The 22242-nt window shown below is 46.0% G+C and overlaps 1 protein-coding gene across 4 annotated transcripts in view; it reads right to left on the bottom strand.

Annotated features, from left to right (window-relative positions):
- Vwa3b (von Willebrand factor A domain containing 3B) overlaps positions 1-22242 on the bottom strand; it is a 160110-nt gene that overhangs the window by 100347 nt on the left and 37521 nt on the right. For all 4 annotated transcript variants that reach the window (XM_031367215.1, XM_031367213.1, XM_031367216.1 and 1 more), the window contains one exon: positions 7999-8124. In XM_031367215.1, the coding sequence (XP_031223075.1) occupies positions 7999-8124 (126 nt within the window). The remainder of the gene's footprint in view (positions 1-7998; positions 8125-22242) is intronic.

The raw sequence follows: 22242 nt of genomic DNA, 5'->3' as shown, positions 1-22242 counted from the left end.
TCCTAGTGCTAACAGGCAAAATGCTGCTGAGCCTAAGGCAATATGAATTTGTGCCTACGTTTGTTCCAAAGTATTATAATTCAGCTTTTACACTGAGGTGTGTGTTCCTGTGCCTTCCCATGTTGGGAGGTTATTGAAATCTCCTGATATCTTTGTCAAAAATAAATCTACAGTACATACATAGATTCACTCTGGGGTTATCTCATGAATTTATGCATCTATGTTTTCAGAGAGTTTTTCTGTGTGGTCCTGGCTCAGTGGACACTCACTTTGGATCCCAGTTGATTTTGAAGTTGCTGTCTTCCCTCCTCAGCCTCCCAAGATGTGAAACTACAGGTCTATGCCGCCATACCTGGCCTTTACGAATCCATTTTTCTGCAGTATTACGCGGCCTTCATTATGCAAGAGCACACTCGCTCTTAACCATTAAGCCATCTCTCCAGCTCTCTTTGCATTTTTAAATTTATCTTTCTGGACCACTTGCATTTTGCTTGTTTAGAAACTGTGGCACAGATAGCATCTTATCAAGAGGCGTGTGGTGGCAATGAGCCAAACCGGCTTTTTAACACATTTCTGGCTACATTTCTCTGCATCTCAACACCACTCAGAACTACCACAAAATCATGTTGGTTATTTAATACACAAAAATGACCATCTTCTTTCTCCATTGGTTCAATAAACACTCTCACGCCTTGTCCAAAGAGCTGGAAAGAGCCTTTAGCCTCGTAACAGCAAATGGATATTTTGAAACAAGTCAATATTCAGAGTCAGAACTGGGGCTCAGGGAGTAAGTTCTGGGGCTCTCTTGACTGGTGAGTAAAGCATGACCACCCAGCGTGTTAAGGCTCCAGGTCTCGAATGGCTCACAGATGGCTGTGGAGAAGATTCTCAAATGAAGAACCCTTGAAATATTTGGGCTGTAACATATTTTTTTTTTTTTTAAAAAAAAGAAGTTCTCCTTCCTCAAGTTTGGAAAAATTATTTAGTTTCCTATGACAAAGGAGGCCATATTCTTGTTTCAGAATCCTGCCTAGATCCTACACAGAGAGAGTGCCCGGGTGGACGTGCCCAGGACCTCTGAACAGCCAACACCCCCTCCTACATTTTATCAGTAGCCCTGTATGGAGGCAAGATGGATCGCAATAACCAGTTACACGCTTAGCTTGTGGAAACCAGTACACCTGAGCGGCATGTGGCTAGGTTTACGCTGGCCTTCCTGCTGTTTCCTGCCAACCATACCCGCTTTCTGTCCTCTTTTTATTTTTATTCTAAGAGGTTTGGGATTCAGCTCATTTTCATCGCTTTTGTTGTATCGTGTGTAATCATGGAGGTTGCTTGCAGCTAACGGTGCATGACCTTAACCAGTCAGCATCTACCTTCAGGTGACCTCTATCACTTTGTCAATAGCATGTGCTAATGAGAAGCTCAACTTCTGTATGTCTAAGCATGTGCTTTGCCTGTGCGTGTACGTGCCAGAAGCCAATACTGAGTATCTTCTACCACCTTCTTACTTATATATTTATCTAGTTATTTGAGACAGGATCTCTCACTGAGTCTAGAGCTCACCAGGTTCCAAACTGAATGTCCTTTGTTTTCCCTTCACTGATTGTTCTGGTTCAGACTTCCAGAGCAATGCTGGATAGATGTGCCAAAAGTGGGCGTGCTATATCTGTTCTATGTCCTAAGAGAGGGACATGATATTTGCCTCTCGGTATATTGCCAGGTGTTGGTATATTACAAATGGCCATTAATATGTTCTCATCATTAGTTTATTTAGATTTTCTGTTCTTTCATGAGCCACTCTTGGAAGGCTGTTGTCTAGGGATCTGTCCATTTCTTTCAGGTTCTCGGGTTTGTTTATGCGTAGCTGTTTGAGGTGACCTCAGCCACGCCCTACCTTTCTGAAGTGTCAGTTGTGATGTAATGTTTCCCTTCCACTCTTTGGCCTTGTTCATTGGTGTCTCCTGTCTTTTTCTTACTTGGTCTAAGTCAGAGTTTGTCTGAAGACTCCGCTCTGGTTTGAAGATCTTTGGTGGGGTTTACTCTCTCTGCTAGGTTCTTTATATTCACATGGGGTTTGACTGCTCCTCCCATCTCTAGCTCCTGGCGGACAGAGCAGTGACAGGCTGTCTCAGATCTTTGCACTTCTCTCTTGGAGCACAGAGTACTATACATGCTCACCTTGACACCACTTTTGCCATAGGCTTTGATAGGCTCTGCCTCCCTCTTCTTTTGTTTCGGAGGATTCTTATTCTAGATCCGCTGGTTATTCAAAAGTAAGTTGTTTACTTCCTACATATGATTTCATGCTTTCCTGAAAGCCTCAGGTGTCACCGTCTAGGATTACTATGATGCAACCCAATACGGGATCAGGAACTTACTTAAAACACTGTGAGGGACTGAAGAGATGGCACAGTGCTTAAGAGCACTGACCGTTTTCTAGAGGACCCAGGTTCAGTTGCCAGCACCCACATGCTAGTTCGTAGACATCTGTGACTCCAGGCTCAGGGAACCTAATGCTCTCCTCTGGCCTCCCTGCACACCAGGCATACAAAACATCCATCCATCCATCCATCCATACATACATACATACATACATACATACATACATTTAAAGAATGAGCGTGTGTGTGTGTGTGTGTGTGTGTGTGTGTGTGTGTGTGATTTTCTTGGTAAATGAATCATGTGTTTCTTAAGCATGAGTCTTGTGGATGATGACACTGTGTCTCAATGCCCAAAGGTTGGACACTCCTGCTAGATGCATGTTGACACATGGAGTCATATGTCACTTCCATAATTTCAGCCCTGGGTGGCACCCAGATAAAAATAAGGCTGAGTCTGTCATCAGCATGCAGTCACTGTTTCAGCAACAAAGGGCAACCCAAGCTCAGATTTCTTGGCTATGCTGATGGTGCATTGCTCAGGAAGAAGAAAGACAAGTGGGCTGGCTGTCTTCACAGGCCACCCCTGTGACCTAGAAAGGTCACTGTGTCTCTTTCACAGTCACCAGCCTGAGGTCCAACGTTGGAGGACTCTGTCTGGCTCTGGACATAATCACAGTAGGTGGTTAGTCTCAAGCTATGGCTTCCTAGTCACAACCATGGCCACCATTGCCACCAACCTGTTACAACCTAAACCAACAACCTGCCAGGACCAGCCTAACAACTAGACTATAGCCAAGGCACACATGGCTACGGGATACCAGTCGATGAGGTGAATCCCTGATTCATGACCATTGCAACTACCACAGGCAATGGCAGCTGGGACAGAGGTCCAAGTGTCCCACAAGGGTATGTTTTCTAGCACTACAACTGTTGCAGAGGTCCCATACACTGGCAGACCCAGGATGGAGGCTGTTGGAATATGCCTAGGATTAGGTTTAACCATCCGAGCACTCAATTCTGGGACAAAATCTTGTGATTTAAATTACCTACATCAAATGGGATCTTTTTGGGTCATGCTATATGGTCTGTGGTTGGGGTAATGTTGGTGAATGGGGTCCCCTAACCATCTTGGCACATGGTAAGTTAAGCAACCTCTGAGTCTCACAGCTGCAAGATACCCACACATTCTTGGGTATCTGAGGCCCCATCACACAGCTGGCAGAGATGTAACCCGAAACTCAAGTATGTCCCCTGGGGGCACAAGTCTCTATCAGGTGATAGTACAACGGCTTAGCACTCCATCTCTAAGCACTGGCTTGGGAATAGTTGTGCCTGGCCCTTCCCTGGGGTGAGCTAAGTCTTCCTCTTTGCTCTACAGCTGGGGTTGGAGTAGGGGTGACAGAAGGAGTCAGGCACCTGGCCCAACAGTTCCAGCTGGGCATTCGACAGGTGGTGGGCTGGCTATAGGTATCTCATAGCTTTGCCCAATGCTGTTTCTGCTCTGGCAGATCTGTACTGGGTTTCAAGTCTAAGGCCTGGGCTTAATTCTTTCTCTTTCCACTAATCAAGGAGGCATCTCACTCTGGGCTATTTAGAATAGAAGCAGTGGTAAAGGCCAGTTCCGACCTAGTTTTCTGACCATCACTGAGATAAAAACATTGACCAAAGCAGTCTGGAGGGGAGGAAAGCATTCGGCTGGCTTATATGTTTACATCATAGTCCATCTTCAACGGGAGACAGGGGAGGAGCTCAAAGCTGGGACCTGGAGACAAGAACTGAAGCAGAGGCCACAGAGAAGCACTGCTTACTGGCTCACTTTCTCTAGCTTGCTCAGCTATTTACACAGCCCAGGCCCACCTGCTTAGGGAAGGTACCACCCACAATGGGCCAGCCCCTCCTAAATCAATTAACAGTTAAGGAAATGGCCCCACAGACATGCACATAAGTCAGTCTGATAAAGGCACTTCTTAAAGTTCCCCCTCCTCACGAGACTCTAGGTTCTATGGAGTTTATAAAAAGGCTAGCCAGTCCAGGGGTTCATTACCAGAACATCTCTCTCAGCTTCCACAACACTCTGCCTCTCCTTGTCATTTTGGCTGATTGATACTCTCCCCCCACTCCCCGCCCCATTAAAGGTGACCCTTGCATGGTAATCTCTGACTGAATGCCAAGCCTTGAGAATTTGATCTTAGTGTGTGCTAGACAGTTCTGTGCTGTGTAAATCTCTCCGAGCCCTGTTGTGATACGGAGTTGTGTCACCTGGCAACTGTTTGTTTCGTGTCTCACTCTGATGGCTTCTGGGGAGTACCCAGAGCAATGCTCCACTCGGGCCTCACGGTTCCCTACCCCTCAGGCTAAGACCTTCCCAAGTAGTTGTAATACCTCCGTGAGTTACAAAGTTCTCTGACTCCATTCCTGAGGCTGTGAGCATTATACTTTTTTCTTCTAATCCCTTCCACCCTGTAGGACAGCTTTCTTACACGTGTGAACTGCTCAGTGGTCAGTGGACCTCTCAAGGAGCAACCTCTGCATGTCGCTTTGGACACGTGTTTCTTTCCATTCGAGCATGCTCTGCTCTGAGCTGCAGTTGCCTTGTTCTTTCTAGACTCTCAGCTCCATCTCTCCAAACTTAGCAAGTTTTGACAAGCTCCTCCTGGCTTCTTCTTCTGTGCCCCATGGCCTCGCAATCAACTAGGAAGAGCAACAGCTCGCCTCCTTTCTGTCCTGTGCCCTGTGGACCACTGTCCCTGTTGCTTGGTGTCCACTGCATTTACATTGCTTTGTATATACTGGGGGAGGGGGCCTGTTATTATCTCCTTGAGGAATGTTTATGTCCTGCTCTTGGAATTAAAGGAAGTTAATTCCCAATGTGGGCTTTACTGTCCCAGGCATCAGGCTAATGAGTAACCTCAGCCAGATACTGCCATCACCCTCCATGGTTACATGAGCAGACTGATCCCTGATTGGGGCAAGGGGGTGGGGGACTATCAAAGAGAGGTGGGCATGGAAGTAAATCAGCGACAGGGACCTGAGGACAGCTAGCTCCAGAGACCCTTTGTCTACTTCATCTGCAGTCCACCCAAATGACAGTCTTAGCCTCCTGCTTCATTGCCCCTCCACCCTCCACCCTCCACCCCCACCACCTCCACCTCCTTCAGCCTTTAGGCCTTGAACAGTCGGCTGAGGGAACGGCTGCCTTCCTACAAAACAGACATAGGCTCTTTGCCTAGACTGGCCGTGGCCAGGGTGGGGAAGGGGTAGTCAGACATTCTCTTTGTAGATGCTGGGGTCAACTTAAGGTAAAGGCTTAGGTGATGACCCAATGGAGGGATGGTTTTGATCAAATTCCTTCTTTTGAAATATAAGTGGTATGTCCTGGCTATTTTTTTAAATGTCTGGCTGGAGTTATTTTCTTTGGGGAATATGTATATGTATATGGACCATTATCAAATTTTAGACTCACAAGGTCATTCATTTTCTTGTTTTAAAATGTTTGTGGGGTGTGTGTTTTGTGTACATTTATGATGCCCCATGGGCTGTGCGAGGGGACACTCTAGCCTTCTGGGATATCAAAGCCTACTCCTCAGGAGACTCTCAAAACAGCCAAGCACCATTGCACGTGGACCAAATCAGAATGTCTGGCAGAAGGAGGCAGACAGCAGCAGTTTCAAAGATGGACAGCTTTCCAATCACGGTTTTGTCACTTGTCAGCAACGTCACCTTGGGCGAGTTACAAAACCCAAAGCAGCATTGCAGAACCTCTCAGAAGCCTGTGGGAACAGCCCGGGGTGGGGGTGGGGGGAATTCTTGTGAAAGGCCCAGACACAGAAGGCTAGCTATTATTATTACTTTCTCCTAGAAGAAACCAGATCCTCCAGTAACTTAAGAATTCGGAGGATCCATGAACCAGTTCTCCTAACACCGAAGCAAGGACTTGCTGGGAGCTGACCATGCATTCTTTTTCTTCATGTCTGCAGTAATCTCCCAGACTAATGACATTCTCTTCCTTTTAGAGAAGGACAAGCTAAGACCGAAGGAGAACGACCTGGGCTAGCCTCATAGGGATTTGTAGGTAGGACTTTCTTGCTACAAAACTCCAGCCCTCCATTATGAACAACGCTTTGGTTATAAGAAGAGGGAGAGAGAAAATATCCCTTATTGTCTCCTTAGTCTTCACTGCCTAAGATACCCTGAGCTTGCTTCTCTGTGGTGGGAACGAGCTGTTAGACGAGGATAGATACAGTGGTAACCGAGACAGCAGTGCTTAGATGAACACAGCATCTCTGTCAAAGACTCTGCCCTGCTGGCTGTGTGACCGCTAGCCGTTTACACAATCCTTCTGTGCCCTGGCCTCATTATCTACCCAATGTAGACACCAGTGATTTGGTGTTTGCTTGCTTGCTTGTTTCTAAGATGAAATAAGCTAAGCACAAGCTTGGCCCCTTAGGGCAGCACCAGACACACAGTGGGTACTCACCAGATGTTTTGCCATCACTGGTAATGCAAATGCTCAGACCCTCTCTCTTCTAAACACATCTTCTAAGTTTCTTGTCTGGCCTGTGTCTGCATTCAATAGTGAAGTTCCCAAGTTTCAAAGAAGAGCAGTAGCCTTAAGTTAGAACTACTGTGAATGCAGGTAGGTGAGGGTGAGTGGGTGGCAGCCTGCCACAGTCAGTTTGGGTGGGATTCAGTCTGCAACCAAGGCTGAGTCTAACTGACCTATCCCTAAGTTCTCTTGTCCTACTGTCTCTATAAAAATAACACATACCTCACCTGGGTAGTAGTGCACACATGCCTTTTATCCCAGCACTTGGGAAGCAGGAGCAGATGGATCTCTGTGAGTTCGAGGCCAGCCTGGTCTATACAGTGAGTTCCAGGACAATCAGGGCCATGTAGAGGGACCCTGTCTTGAAAACAAAACAAAACAAAACAAAACAAAACAAAACAAAAAACCCATATGCCTCTTGGAAGGTTTCCCTCCTGACTAAGCTTGAGTTAGGCATCTGTGCACCTTCTTTTTAGATATCCTCAATCTTTGGGCTGTAGTGTTTAGCTCTGTATAGCTAGCACAAACATTAACAAAATGCTGCAGCCAGAATCCCCTCCCCAGTTGATAAATGATCAAGTTCAAAAATCCAATGGAATTCCTCATGCCCATCACCACCACAGGGGACATCTGGTCCAGCCTTCAGCAGGAATCCTGTTGTGTCTATCCAGACAGAAGCCTTCTTACTCACTGTATCACCTTTTAATAATATTCCATTCACAGGTGTTCCTATAACTCACACTATGGATGCCTGTGCTGTGTGCAGAACTGAGGCCAGGTCTATACCAAGCCTTGTTTCCTCCTCTTGCTATACACAGTTAGAATCTGCCTTTATGGTTTTAACTACTGTTCAACTCTGGTTCTTCTTTGGGAATAGAGTACATACATGTAAGTATACATATCTGCCCTCCCCCACACACACCACAGTTCCAGAGGCTCTCTCCAACACCTCAGAGCTGGGCTAAGGAGTTCTCCTGTTAGAAAGACTCCAACCCCTCCACCTCCATCCCCAACCACCAATGTTGCCGACTCTTTTGCACTACAAATTTACACATAAACAGCACCTACTGCAGTCAGCTGGGGACACATCTGACTGAGGCGCCTTGTCCACCAGGCTCCGGATCTGAGCCAGTATGCTGCAGGCTTCTTCCATTTCTCTCCAGATGAGAAACACATCCTCTCTGACGCCAGCCCCTGGAAAAGGAAGCATAGTGTTGAGGAGGCAGCTGAGACGGAGCCCCAAAACTGCAGTGTCCGAGTGGGCATGGCACATCTCTGCCGTCTGAAAGCATCTCTGAATATCCAGTTATATTTCCTCCGCTAATCTCTTTCTGAGGATCAGGATGAAGATTTCCCCCAAGGTAACCAGGCATGGTACCCAGTGTACCCAGGATGAAATAGTGATGCAGGTGTTATAGGTTTAATTAATCTTTTTCTGTTTGGATTTAAGGAAGACACACATGCTTGATAACTACAAACACAGGCAAGAATTCCTGTCTGAGGAGCTCATGGGGGGGGGGTGAACTAACTACTATTGTATTACTAAATAAACCTACTATCAAACTTCCTCTAATCCACATCTCTAATACCCATAGATTAGTGTAGCCCTTGAACCATGTCTGAGAAATTCCTTTGTTAACTGGAAGAAGGAAACTCCCAACTGGCCAAAGCTCAGAGAATTTAAGTGTTTATGGAGTACTCAGCCACAAATGGAACATCTGTGTTACACCTCGCCTCTAGGGATCAGGGACCACTGAGGAGGAGGGGGCAGGAAGATGGGAAGAGGCAGAAGTTAAGAAGGACATGACAAAACACTATCTTCTGGACATGACAAGACCTCTGCACTCATGAAATCACAGTGGCTGTGGCCATGGCTGCCTCCATAAGACCTGCACAAGATCAAGCAAGTTTACCTTCCAGCATGGAGTGGGGAGCATCCATCCCTAACTGAAGAGGTATTAGCATTTGGAGGTGAGTCAGTTTTCTTTAAGGTTTTTAGCTCCTGGTAGGTCAGTCACACTCTGACAGATGTCACCACACACACACACACACACACACACACACACACACACACACGAGCATAAAGGCAGCATAAATTAGACTCTGGGTTATAAAAAAAGGAAGGAAAGGGGCATGAATTCCCTTCTTCTCAAGGAGATTCCCTTCCTTCTCCTCCCTGTGTTTCTTCTAGAAGGTTTCTTCTAGAACCTAGAAGTCTCACCTTTCTCTCCCTCTCTCCCCTCTCCTCCTCTGTCCCTCTCCCTCTCTCCCTCCTTTCTTTCTCTCTCTGCCAGCCATTAGCATTGGCCGTTGGCTCTTTATTGATCAATCAAAAACCAATTGGGGACAGGGACCTTCAGAGTGTAGACATGCATATTCCTGATTTGGGAGCCGAACCATGACAAAGCATTAGAACCAACACATGTGGGTGCTGAGAATTGAACCTGGATCCTCTGGAAGAATGGAAGACTTTTAAACACTGAGTCATCTCTCCAACCCAACATAAGAGATCTTAAGCATATCAGAGTAAACATTCTGGCTACAGCTATAATTTAGTGAGGTGATGCCCTCTAAATGGTTCTTCACATACCTGTATTAGTTTTTATAACCATGTAAATCTATAATTATCTCAAAAAGGTTTTTTTTTTTCTTTTAAGTTGAGATCCACACTTCATCTTGCTTCACCATCCCAGCACTTACCCTGTCTGGAGAGTCATATCAGATTGAAGATAGCTTCTAGAGCGACAAGTTGCTCATCCTGTCTAGAGTACACAGGTAGGATGAATACTCGCTATGGAGTCACTCACTCAAGGGCACCTTTCCCTGAAGTTCTACACAACACTACCTACCTGCAGTCAGAACCTCATCTCAGGGCACTGTCTGGCTCCAGTGGAGACCAGAGTTCACTGTGACCTTAGGTGAAGCAAAGGTTCCATCCTAAGGAGAAAGGAGTAGACTGGCAACTGGTAGTCCCTGCCACATATACTGGGACTTGTTCTGTGCCAGAGGCGCATAGCCACAAGCACTCTGACATGTGGAGGTAGCATTCCCTATTTGTCCCCCATTCTCTCCTGCTGACAAGCTCACCAGATCTGCAGTCCAGGCATGGTTTTCTGGGTACATTTTCTATGCACAGCCTGACCGTTCTACTCTCCCTTGGGATAGGCAGGGTGGGGTCTTGTTATTCCATTTCAGTCAGAAACCTCAGTAACATTTCCTAAATGAGGACTAAAGGGGAGGGGGCACTAGGGAGATGCATCAGTGGCTAAAGGGCTTGCTGTGAAAGCATGAAGACCAGAGTTCGAATCCTCACAGTGTATCTAAATCTGGATGTGGTAATGAACCTCTGTAGTCCAAGTGCTGCTAAGGTAAGATGAAGGACAGAGGCAGGAGGATTCCCAGAAGCTAGGAGACCAGATAGGCTGGCATGCACAGTAGCAAGCAACAAAGACAGGCTGTCAAAAACAGTTGGAGGGTAAGGACTGACACATAAGGTTGTTCTCTGACTTGCACATACATGTGCTTGCTTACATAGGTGAACACACACACACATGTACACACCAAAAAAAAAAAAATCTTTAAGAGTAAAAGGAGGACAATTGCTGGAGACCTTATAAATGGTGGTTAGAGATGGCCTTACCCATTCCTATTCTGGCCTCCACCTCTCGGTAACAGCCTGGTAGCTACAAGAGATTCATGCTTAGACCACAAAAGAACCCCCAAACCACCTTCTGTTCTGAAGAATGTACAGAGTTAGCTGGGGGCGGGGGTGGAACTGGTGACATAGGCAATAGAGGGGCTCTCTGGTAATAAATCCTGTTGCCGGGTGCCTGCTACTGGCCTGATTGACCAGGAACTCTTCTTAGGGGCTTAGCGATACATCGGAGAGCTGAGGGAGAGAGAAGCCCACTACAAAGGCAAAGCAGCAGAGGATGAGGCACAGGAGACCTCTGGGGGTTCTGTGGAAATCCACCAGTCTCAATCAGAGATGAATCCGCATGAACCCCCGAGTCTCGACCTCTGAGAATTATCCTAGCTGGCAGAAACAGTGTATCGAGTTCACTGTTATACCCCACAGAGCTCCAGGAGCCTTCAGCCCAAAGAGCCTACATTGCACTGATCTCTGACCTCAAAGTAGTACTATGGAACTCATGTTAAAATGCTAACATCACCATCTAGTGAAGCCGCTGTTTTATATGACTTTGTGTTTGGGACTGTGTAAGTATTTTTCCATTTTATCTCACCACAGCCCTACAGGCAGATTCTGCTCACTATGTACAGCTGAGTAAACAGGCAGAGGGCAGCTAAGAGCCAGTCCATGAACCACCCAGCATAGACTATACCAACTCAGTTGGTTTGTTGGCTTTCCATAGAAATGGGCCTAGGAGCCCCTCCCCCAAGTGTCTACTTGTAGCATGTAGCTTTAAGCTCTTCCCATCTTTACTCCAGGAAGTGACATGCTACCAGCCCCCATTCATCTTCCCTTGAATTCTCAAACAAAAGACAGAGACACACACAATTGTTCAATTTAACTTGCCTTCTGGGCACAACTGCTGGGCGCTACTATCCCATGCTCGGAAAAGCATGCCCTTATCAGTTTCTTATCTCAGTCTCTCCCACCTGCTCTAAACTTCAGTTGCTAAACTCCCCTGACCACCAGCCTATAAGAGCAGCTGTGTGGCCACCTGCCTGCCTTCCAGGATGTGGAAGTCCCACCTGTACCTTCTGCCCAGGAATTGGCCCATGGCTTTTTTTTTTTTTTTTTTTTTTTTTTTTTTTTTTTAAAACAGGGTTTCTCTGTATAGCCCTGGCTGTCCTGGAACTCATTCTGTAGACCAGGCCGGCCTCGAACTCAGAAATCCGCCTGCCTCTGCCTCCCAAGTGCTGGGATTAAAGCCGTGCACCACCGTTGCCCGGCAGGCCCATGGCTTTCTTTACTGACAGATCAAGAACCAATTAGGGAACAGGGTCTTAGCATCAGAGCTGCACCTTCATCCACTAACCATTCCTGTCTACATCACAGTTGACAGAAACCCGAGATTCAGTAACTAGGGATGCTGACTGGCCAATATTTAGTCTATGGACACCCTGTGTGACTTGCCCCCTCAGGGCAAAGGACTGGCACTAAACCATCCAGACAGACTTGTAAAATGTAGCTGAGAAGGGCAGAGAAGGAACAAAGAGACACAGGGTCCTGGCTTTTTACAGGTAACTAGATCGAGTGAGAAGACACTAATGGTCCTCATGCTGATTATGCCAGTGACAAGCTCTGACAGAGGTGAACAGTCAGCATGGCTTTGAAGCCATTCCCAGCTCAAGAAGCGAAACACAATGTGTGCAGAGTTCATATGCTGTTGCCAGGTGCAAACCTGAAGTCCACAGGACCCCTGTCCCCCCAATACCAAAATGGCCCCACTGCCTGTCTCAGCAGGGAGGTGTTAAGTAGCAGGAGCCATTCTTTAATAGTTTCAAGTGAGACAAGGTTTTCCTCTTGATTATAACATCTTAGTATATAGTATACCTGAAGCCACATTAAAGGAAATGCCTCCAACATAATATGGTGGCCTCCTGTCACCCAGAGGCAGGAAATGTCTTGGGGGTGGCAGTGACCAGGCGATCACTTTCTGGCAAGAACTGGAATTGTCATTACATTGACTTGGTAACAGTTCTCAAGACATTCATTATAGATGGCTATACTCACTGGTGGTTAAACTGCAGATAGCTTTGCAGGAAAGGAAAAGAAAGGAGTGGGGAGAAGAAAGCAGCTGGTGAGAGCCCTCGAGTGTATAAAGCCATGATTCAGAGTGTGTACATTTAATCACAGGATTGCGCACAGGGAGTGAGGGGAATGTCCTTTTGACCAGGGACTCTTCTGTGAGGCTTAGCTGGACATCTGAGAGCTGCTGCCAAGGAAGAGAGAAGCCCACTAGAAGTACAGAGGACAGAGGATGAGGCTCAGGAAACCTCAGTGGATTCTGTGAATTGGAAATTCCTCAGGCTGAGCCAGGGGAGATGAATCTGCAAGAAGTGTTGTGTGTCCTGACCTCTTAGGACTCAGCCAGCCAAGACCAGTCTCAGACAGAAACAAGATGAGCAGTCTTTTAGACATAAGCAAGATGCTTCCAACCAAAGAGCCCCATGCTTGTATCGACCTCTGACCTCTGGGTTGAAATCTGGAGGCTCATGTTAAAACACTAGCCTCATGTAGGAGCAGTCTCTCTTGAAGCCGTAGTGATTTATGAGTACCTGGTACTGACTTCTAAGTGAAACGAGAGCCAGGACAGCAAGTTCTGGTGTGGCAGTGGGATGCTGCTGCCCAGCACCATCTCTCAGTCAAATCTTTTACCTCTAGGATGAGTCCAGTTGTCACAGTCAAGTTGACTTTAGCAAAGATGTGGCAACCTACTATGCATTGATTGCACTAAGTGTGTGCAACATGGATATAGCGATAAGCCAGGCATGATGGCACATGCCTTTAATCCCAGCACTTGGGAGGCAGAGGCAGGTGGATGGATATCTGTGAGTTCAAGGCCAGCCTGGTGTACAGAGTAAGTTCCAGGACAGACAGGGCTACACAGAGAAATCCTGTCTCAAAAAAAAAAAAAAAAAAAAAAAAAAAAAAGAAATAGTGAGACAGAGAGAAAGAGAGAGAGAGAGACAGAGACAGAGGCAGAGAAGGAGAGAGAGAGAGAGAGAGAGATTATAATGATAAACAGGCGAGCATCCCTGAGCCCAGAACTCAAGGCTCCTTATTATTGTCCTTTCAATACTGTGCCTTTATGACCCAATTCACAACATCATCCTGCCATCAACCTCTGGGGTCCCTGTGCTCCCTGTCAGGGCACACAGGCTTCCTTTGCCCATACTTGGTTAGCCTACCCTTCTTCCAAGCCACACAGCCCACCATCAAGCTTTGTCCAGATACCTAGAAAATAGCTTCCTGCATCATCCCCAGCTTCATGCCTATGAAATACACTAGCCATACCCGCTGCTGTGATGGCTGTCATTGATTGTCATTAATGTCAATAATTGTCATTAACAACCTTCAACAGGGCTTAAAATCACCTAGTAGGCAAACCTCTGGGTGTGTGTCCAAGGGAGCTCTGGATTAGTTGGGAAGACTGCCCCCCAAAAAATATGGGCACCACCATTCCATGGGTTGGGATTCCAAATTACATAAAAAAGAAATGGCGATGAACACCAGCAACCCTCGCTCTCTGCTTCATGACCACAGATGCAATATGACCCCCCTGCCTCACACTCAGGCCGCCATACCTTACCCCCGTCACAATTGACTGTACCCTCTAACTGTGAACCTCAGTAGAACCCTTTCTCCTTTAAGTTGCATTTGCCAACTCTTTGGTCACAGCAGCAAGAAAAGGGACAGACTCACTGCTCTGCTGAGGCAGGGGAATGAAAAATGGTGGAGGAAGAAATCCTAGAAATGAGCAGACAAATGGTGGCAATGTTGGAAAGCCTGGCTAACCTCAATCTATCTAAGCCTCATTCAGGCAGGGACATGGAGAAAAGCCCAGGCAGGGAGCATGCTGGAAAAAGCCCAGGCTGTGCCAAATTCAGAGTGTTGGGGCTATCTGAATGAGTCATGAAAGATCACTGCAGATCTTACCCCACCCCTCCTCTCTCTATTTGACTTTTTATTTTTTAAAAAAGATTTATTTATCTTAAGTATAAGAGTACACTGTCACTCTCTTCAGACACACTAGAAGAGGGCATTGGATCCCATTACAGATGATTGTGAGCCACCTGGTGGGTACTGGGAATTGAACTTAGGACCTCTGGAAGAGCAGTCAGTGCTCTTAACGGCTGAGCCATCTCTCCAACCCCTGCCCCTTTTTTTGATGTTTTTAGAACCAGGCCCCAGGGAGAGGCATGGCATACCTCCAGGTTTTAATAATAAACTATCTCTTCTCCTGTAACTACCCATGTGTCTTTATGCACTGTATTGTAAACAGATACAAGAACCTGGAAACCACAGTTTCTGTCCTCTAGACTCAGCTCTGCACCTGTTACACCACTGACTGTTGGAGCATATTCGTGGCTGTCACTTCAACCTCAGTTCCAAACAACATGAAGGAACATGAGCCAGTGCTGGCCGTTATTGTAACACACTGTCTCTAGTCCAGTCTAATTTAAGGCAATCCTTCCCAAACAAGAAGCTTATATTTAGGAGACAGCTGCTCACTCCTCATCTCTCCAGCTTGGCCTCCAGCCGTGCTCCTGTGTTCACTGCTCAGATGCAGCTGCTGCTCTGGCTGCATAGGCTGCCTAGGGCAGAGGGTTTGTGGCTGTCTAGAGTACAAAAACAATGTATCTGCTTGCCTTGTACCCCACTCAGCACAGGACCCATCTGCTATTTTCTATCTCCTGGATTTGCCTACATCTGAATGTATGGCTACCATTTCTGCAAGAAACTCCCCCAAGTGTAAGGAAGGGACTGTTTAAGCCAATGGGTATGCTCTAGGGAATCCAGATGTTACCTATGGAAGACCCTAAACAAATCACTTCCTGTCTTACTCCAGGTATTACACTGTTACACTCAAGCCTGTCCCAAGTATGTGAAATGCTATGTGTCCGGTCAGAAAGGGGAAAACAAACAAAGGTAACGGGCATGGCACAGTCTAAGGGACACTTACTGCATCCCCTGGAAGATGCTGGTAAACTAAAGCACTCCTGGTAACTCTCAAAGCCCAGCCTAGTCCCTACGTGGACTTTCCCATCCCCCAGGACTCCTAAGTGAAGGGCTGACCCAGCTGTGTGGCAAGTTTACTGTGGCTTGAACCCTAAACTCTTATTTGGCCATGACATTGTAAGAAAGATCTCATATAACCATGAAAAGGCTGTATTATGCACCAGGAAAGGGTAGCAAATAGTTTTCTTTTCAGAAAGTAATACTTTTAAAATTATAAACTGTGATTAAAATTATAAACTACATTACAGCTTCCAAGAGACCAAGGAGAAGTAATGGGAGGCAGGTTCAAGTGGGGTGGGATGGGAAGTGGGGCAGAGGAGTGGATTGTGGGAAGGATAACTAACACCAAGGATGTTAGGAAAAGCCATATTGGAGGCTTACTGCATTATAAGACACACACACACACACACACACACACACACATTCCATATAGAAGAATTTAATTGGAATTACTCTACAAAGGAGATTTTGCTCCTCCCAAAAGCTATAGGTTGCCACATAAAAAACTCTGTACTAGGTATGGGATACCTCCCTCTAGTTGTTAGCCAGAGACCCCGGAACATTATACAGGGGCTTGCTGTTGCTCTTGGTTGCCCATCAGAACTTGATGGCAAGCCCTGTTGCTGAAGATAGCACACACATGCTGATAACGGGACATGGAGAGATCAAGCTGGTATCCCAGTGTGAAGGGAGTGGGGCTTATAAGACTCCACCCCTTACTGAAGAGCCATGGACAGGTGATGGCCTCTAGGGTAGGAAGATTCAGTTTGCAGTTCAAAGGTGTGGCTGCTGGCAGGTTGGCCGAAACCCTGTGATTGGTTTCCACACAAGCAGCACAAATTGGATTTAGCCAGTTTTTTTTTTTTTAAAGGTTGATACAAAATTGTAGTATTGGTGAGGTGGAGGTGGACCTGGAAGAAGCTGGGGTGAACATGTTCAAAACACACTGGATGAAATTCTCAAAAAATCAAAATATTTTACAAAAGAAAGAAAATTTCCCAGAGACCTAAAGTTACTGTGTAGGTCTGATAAAAAGGGGCCACATTGCATCCACATAGAGTAGAAAGTGGTAAAAATCTATAGTTTAATTTTAATGATAGCATTCTTAGTGGTATGATGGATATTAAAATATAGTGCTGCTGATCAGTGATTAAATACCTGCTGGCTGGGTCTGGATTTGAGGCCCTAATAATGGAGGCACTTCGCGCAGCTTCATTCAGCCCCATGCTATAACAATTACCCATAAGCTAATTTAAAACAAACATAGAGACATTCCAACATTTTGGGAGAGAATCTATACTTTCTTGAGGCAGAGAGTGTGTCTGTTTCATAATGGGCAATTCACTTCTTTCAGAAGGAATTCCACATACACAGGATGGGCAATTTGGGTTCTAAGTGAAGGTGTGTGACTATCTATCTGCTGGTCCCCTATTCCTCTTGTAAGCAGAACACTGTCAAATGCAAAGTGGATGTCTTCTAACTGTCCTGCACTCACTTAGCTTGATGGTCCAGGGGATGACACTATTAGGAGGTATAGCCTTGTTCAAGTAGGTGTGTCACTGTGGGTATGGGTTTTAAGACCCTCATCCTAGCTGCCTGAAAGCCAGCCTTCTCCTAGCAGCCTTCAGGACAAGAGGTGGAACTCTCAGCTCCTCCAACTCCAGGTCTGCCTGGACACTGCCATGCTCCCACCTTGATATTGAACTGACCCTCTGAACCTGTAAGCCAGCCCTAATTAAATGTTGTCCTTATAAGACTTGCATTGGTCATGGTGTCTGTTCATAGCAGTAAAACCCTAGCAAGACATTTAGTAAACTTGAATTAACCATTCCTATTCTGAGAAAGAACTCCCCTCGCTGAGAAGCACGTGCCCAGACTCCCTGGTGGTATTGATGAGCTGACAGCAGAGACCTGAGCAAATGGAGAACAGGAAGAGTAACTGTACTCCTGCCCCGATGCCATGATGAGATTCAGTGAAGGGACCTTCACTAGAGTCAGGCTCATCCTATCTGAACTTTCAACCTTCAAATGTGTGAGCTAAGTTGCTCTCCTGGATTTGTTGCTGCTGTTATTGTTGTCTTCACTACTTTTTAAAGTACCCAGCCTCGGGTATTCTACTATAGCAATAGAAAACTGGTAAAGATAACTAATTATGATATCCTTAAGGATGGAATTCTGTTTATCCATTTTTTATAACTAAAGCACCCTTGATAATTGGCTAATACCTCCAAATAGACAGTTTTAAAACAGACTTTTTGAGAATCCCCCTTTACCATCCCTGCATACTCTGGAGCCCAGCAAAGCTCTTGACTTTTATATAACACATTTAGAGGCCTCTCTCAGCTTTGAACTTAGAGCAAACTTATTCAAATATAATCAGAATTCACACTAGCTCTCTTTCCCCCAAGCAACTCGGTTTAATTTTTAAGACTTTTGATGAGTTTCTCCACATCTCATGTGTTGTTAGGCTGTGCCTGCGGGATGCTTGGGCCCACTCAGTTAGATCAGAGGTTGATTGCAATGACTGAGCTAAGATCAGAACTGATCTTACCACTGTCTGGTATCAGGTGAACAGGCCACACTGCAGCTCAGAGCCTGGAACTAAACAAGGAGCCCAGGGCAGGAGCCTGAGATGGAGGGAGGAGTTCTTGTGTTACTTTGACTCTTGGGGGAATGGAGGGAGGAGCAACATGAATCACACTGCAGAAGCAGACATGGATGCTCTGAGAGTCTGGGGTCCCTGGGTTCAGAGCCTTGTTGTTCATTTCTTTGGATTTCTTCGGCTTCTCCCCAGTGAGACTTTAAATCCCACAGGAGATGCTTAATAAATCCTTACTGACTAACCAGAGGCATGTCTTAAGTGATGACAAGAAATTCAAGGCACCGATCAGGCAGAAGGGGTGGAGTCTAGGGGGTCATACAGCCCTGTGCCTGATAAACCATCACGTGGCATCAGCTTGGAAGGACTGTTCTGGCCAGGTTCAGTGAATTAAGCACTGAATTAAGCTCTGGGCAGAGAAAAGGGAATTCTGAGAGAACCTCTTGCTGCCAATAGAAACAGCTACCAACAGGCACTCCCCAGCACTTCTAAGTAAAATTGGAGACTGGAAACAGAGAGGCATGATGCCAGGCCTGAGTGATGGGCCACTAGACTCAGAGTCTAATTAAAGATCACGTGTGTCTGCCAAGAACAAGACTGCTCCTTTAAACATAGCAACTTGATGTATGCTCAAGTAAATAAAATGTAATTTTAAAATACGTAGCCTTAGCTCATGCTTTCTCCCCCTCTGCCAGAACGAAAAAAGAAAATTTCAAAAATAGTCAACCAATTTTTTACAGCTCTTAGGCTTTTTGAAAGGGCTTTTGCATGTTGTTTATTATATGTGCATGTAAGCAAACAGATGTGCATGAAGGTCAGAGGGCAACTTCCACCATGTGGGTCCTAGAGCTTAAACCCAGGCTCTCAGACTTGGCAGCAAGCACCTCCACCTACTGAGCTATCTTGCTGGCCCCAGAGCAGGTTTTTTTTTTAGTTCCAATTTACTCAAAGTAGCAGATACAAACAAAATGTACCCACCAAAGCATCGCTGCCTTCTACTACAGCCTTGTGCTACGGCCTGTTCCTTTTAATGTGTTCATTGCATAGTCTCTCCTATCTGGCAAGCAAGGTCTAGTGATGGCCACAGCAGAGCCTATCTGTTGTTTGACTTCTCCTCAGTGAACTGGACCGGTAACTAAGATGGCTCAGCTGTGTTGAACATGTCAGCATGCAGTACAGGCTCATCGGGGAAAGTGACTCAGGGCTGACTGCTGACAGCTGGCTAATGAGACAAGCCCAGAAATGAAAGATGGGCCTTGTCGCCCCTTTCTGCCCTACTGGACAAGGAGAGGCTCTAAGCCATTGGGACTTTGGGTGGTATGTATAATATCAGATTAAAGTTTTAAACACATGCTGCAATGGTTCGGACCAGTGTGAAGCTCTGGTTTGATGAAGTGGGATCACACAGCTCTGAGCGGGGCTTGCAGCCTACATGATCAGGCTAGCCCTGGGCTGCTTGAATTTACCAACCCAAAGAGCCTGGGATTTCAAACTGTCTGAAGCATTGCACTGTCAGCTTTGAAGACCAGTCCCGTGCCTGAGCTAAGTAGCATCAGTGTCAAAATTATTACATTTTCATGATGGATGATCACAGATGCCAACTTTTATTCTGATCTAACTTGATAGTCATTATAGTCATTATTTCAGATATTTTTTTTAATGATAAAGCAAGAATAGAAGCTAAAACAGAAATAGAGCTTGCTTCAGACCCTAATATGACAAGTCTTCCTCCCCAAGAGTTCCCAAGCTTTGAGAGCCTAAGGGCAGCCATAAAGATGGGGTCCCTGGCCACACCAACAGCTGCAGCTTCTAAACAAGTACAGGCCTCACCACCAGCTCTACAGGGGCCTTCCAGGAAGTGAACGCTAACATGTCTGTCTTAGTCAGGGTTTCTATTCCTGCACAAACATCATGACCAAGAAGCAAGCTGGGGAGGAAAGGGTTTATTCAGCTTATACCTCCACATTGCTGTTCATCACCAAAGGAAGTCAGGACAGGAACTCAAGCAGGTCAGGAAGCAGGAGCTGATGCAGAGGCCATGGAGCTAAGATCTAAGAGCTAAGTTGCCCAAGCTGACCTTGAACCCACTCTTACCTAAGCTGCTCCTGAGCCCTTCCCCCCAGCCTCCTGGGTACATGGAATTCCAGTCTACACCACCTGGCTGGGCTCAGCAATTATTTATCATCATCATTATTGTTTTCTTTCAATGTCACATGGCTCCAGGTCAACTGTGGTTTGATTAATTTCAAACAGACTTATCCTCATTTAGCTCATGCTACCCAAGGTGTGTTTGTATTGTGGTAGTTCATTACATAAGAACCAAGGCCAATCATCCAGACCCACTTACTGCGAGCATGTTCTATCTGCCAATGTCTCATTGGCCAGAGCTAATCACATGACCATGTCCAGTACTAAGGAGGAGTGAGGACTATTCCACCAGCAGAAAGCTGAGGAAGGGAGTGGGTATGGCATGTCAACAGTAATGCAAGGGGTCACAGCCTTTCATTCTGGCATGATGCTGGGTTTGGTCCCAAGAGACAGTGTCTGATGGAAAATGAATCAACTTCAGTATTGGATCTGGAATCAAATCCTGGTTTTGCCACAAATTATGTGATGATAGCATATTACCAAGACTTTATGCTTTTTCATTTCTAGAATGGGAATAATAACATCTGCTTTATATGAGTATTGAGTGCTTCAACACACATGACACACAGAGAAATATTCAGAACAAACCAGCTTTCGATGAATAGCAATTGCCCTTTTTCTTTCTTAGAATTCCAGATTCCTGCAGACAGTGGCTTTAGATGGTGAAATAATCCAGAAGAACGTGGCAGCCTCTATCATAATGAACAGTTTAAGGAGTCCCTACACTAATAGGCTTGTTTGTGTGCATAGTCAGGGCTGGAAATTGGAATTGGGAACAGAGAACTGGATGTGATAGGATCAAGTGTCCTGGTGGAAGACAAGTCCTGTTGTCAGGAGCATACTAGGGCAACCAAGGAGGGTGGGAATCCCTGCTGTGGAAATCAAGGCTCCCATGTCACTCTTCTCCTGGAAGTGGGATTTTACTTAGTGTTGAGTTGGGTAGTGAACTGGGCCCTTTGTGTGAGTGATTTTCTCCTTTGTAAGAGTGAGCTCAGCCAGAGCTCAAAACACTGTGCAAACATATGTAAAATGTACATGTGCACTGGCTGGTTTTGTGTGTCAACTTGACACAAGCTGGAGTTATCACAGAGAAAGGAACTTCAGTTGAGGAAATGAGATCCAGCTGTGGGGCATTTTCTCAATTAGTGATCAAGTGGGGGAGGGCCTACTGTGGGTGGTACCATCCCTGGGGCTGGTAGTCTTGGGTTCTACAAGGAAGCAATCTGAGCAAGCCAGTAGGGAACATCCCTCCATGGCCTTAATGTTACTATTATTATTATTAATAATAATAATGACTGGGATTTTCCAGAGTCAATGAGGTAGATAAACTGAGAATCAAAGGGACTTCAAGCACAAGGAACCTATCATCATTGGGAGAGGGAGGACTCAGATCCTAAGAAGAAACGGTGAGAGGCTTCAGAAAGGAAACATGGAAAGACGGAGAACCAAGGGGATTTCCTTCAGCTCCGATTGCCACAGCTGTTAGTGGGAAGGAGAGGGCAGGACTGGGCTGGAAGGAACAGGATCTTCCTCCAGATTAACATGGAGAACCAGACACAGAGCAGGCAAACAGAAGATCCCAGAGATCTGTGGGAGAAAGGTTATGCCTCTTCCCTAGAAGTTCATAGGAGTCCTGGGGAACGGTGGTTGGAAAGTACTAGACCACAGTGTGAAGGAAAATACATAAATTTCTCTTGAAGACCGTCGGGTACCACTGAAAGAGTTAAATTTAAAACTTGTGCTGTCTAATGAGAAAATTGCAGGTTTGAGAAAAACACAGTGGACCAAAGGTCGAATATGTCCAAATAAGCCTGGGCAAAAATAAGCAAGCTGTTAAGACATTCTGGGAACTAAC

Source organism: Mastomys coucha, unplaced genomic scaffold (assembly GCF_008632895.1).
Source record: "Mastomys coucha isolate ucsf_1 unplaced genomic scaffold, UCSF_Mcou_1 pScaffold14, whole genome shotgun sequence".
NCBI classification, from domain to species: domain Eukaryota; kingdom Metazoa; phylum Chordata; class Mammalia; order Rodentia; family Muridae; genus Mastomys; species Mastomys coucha.
Note: the sequence above shows the minus strand (reverse complement) of the source record. Positions and strands in the feature narration are given on the sequence as shown.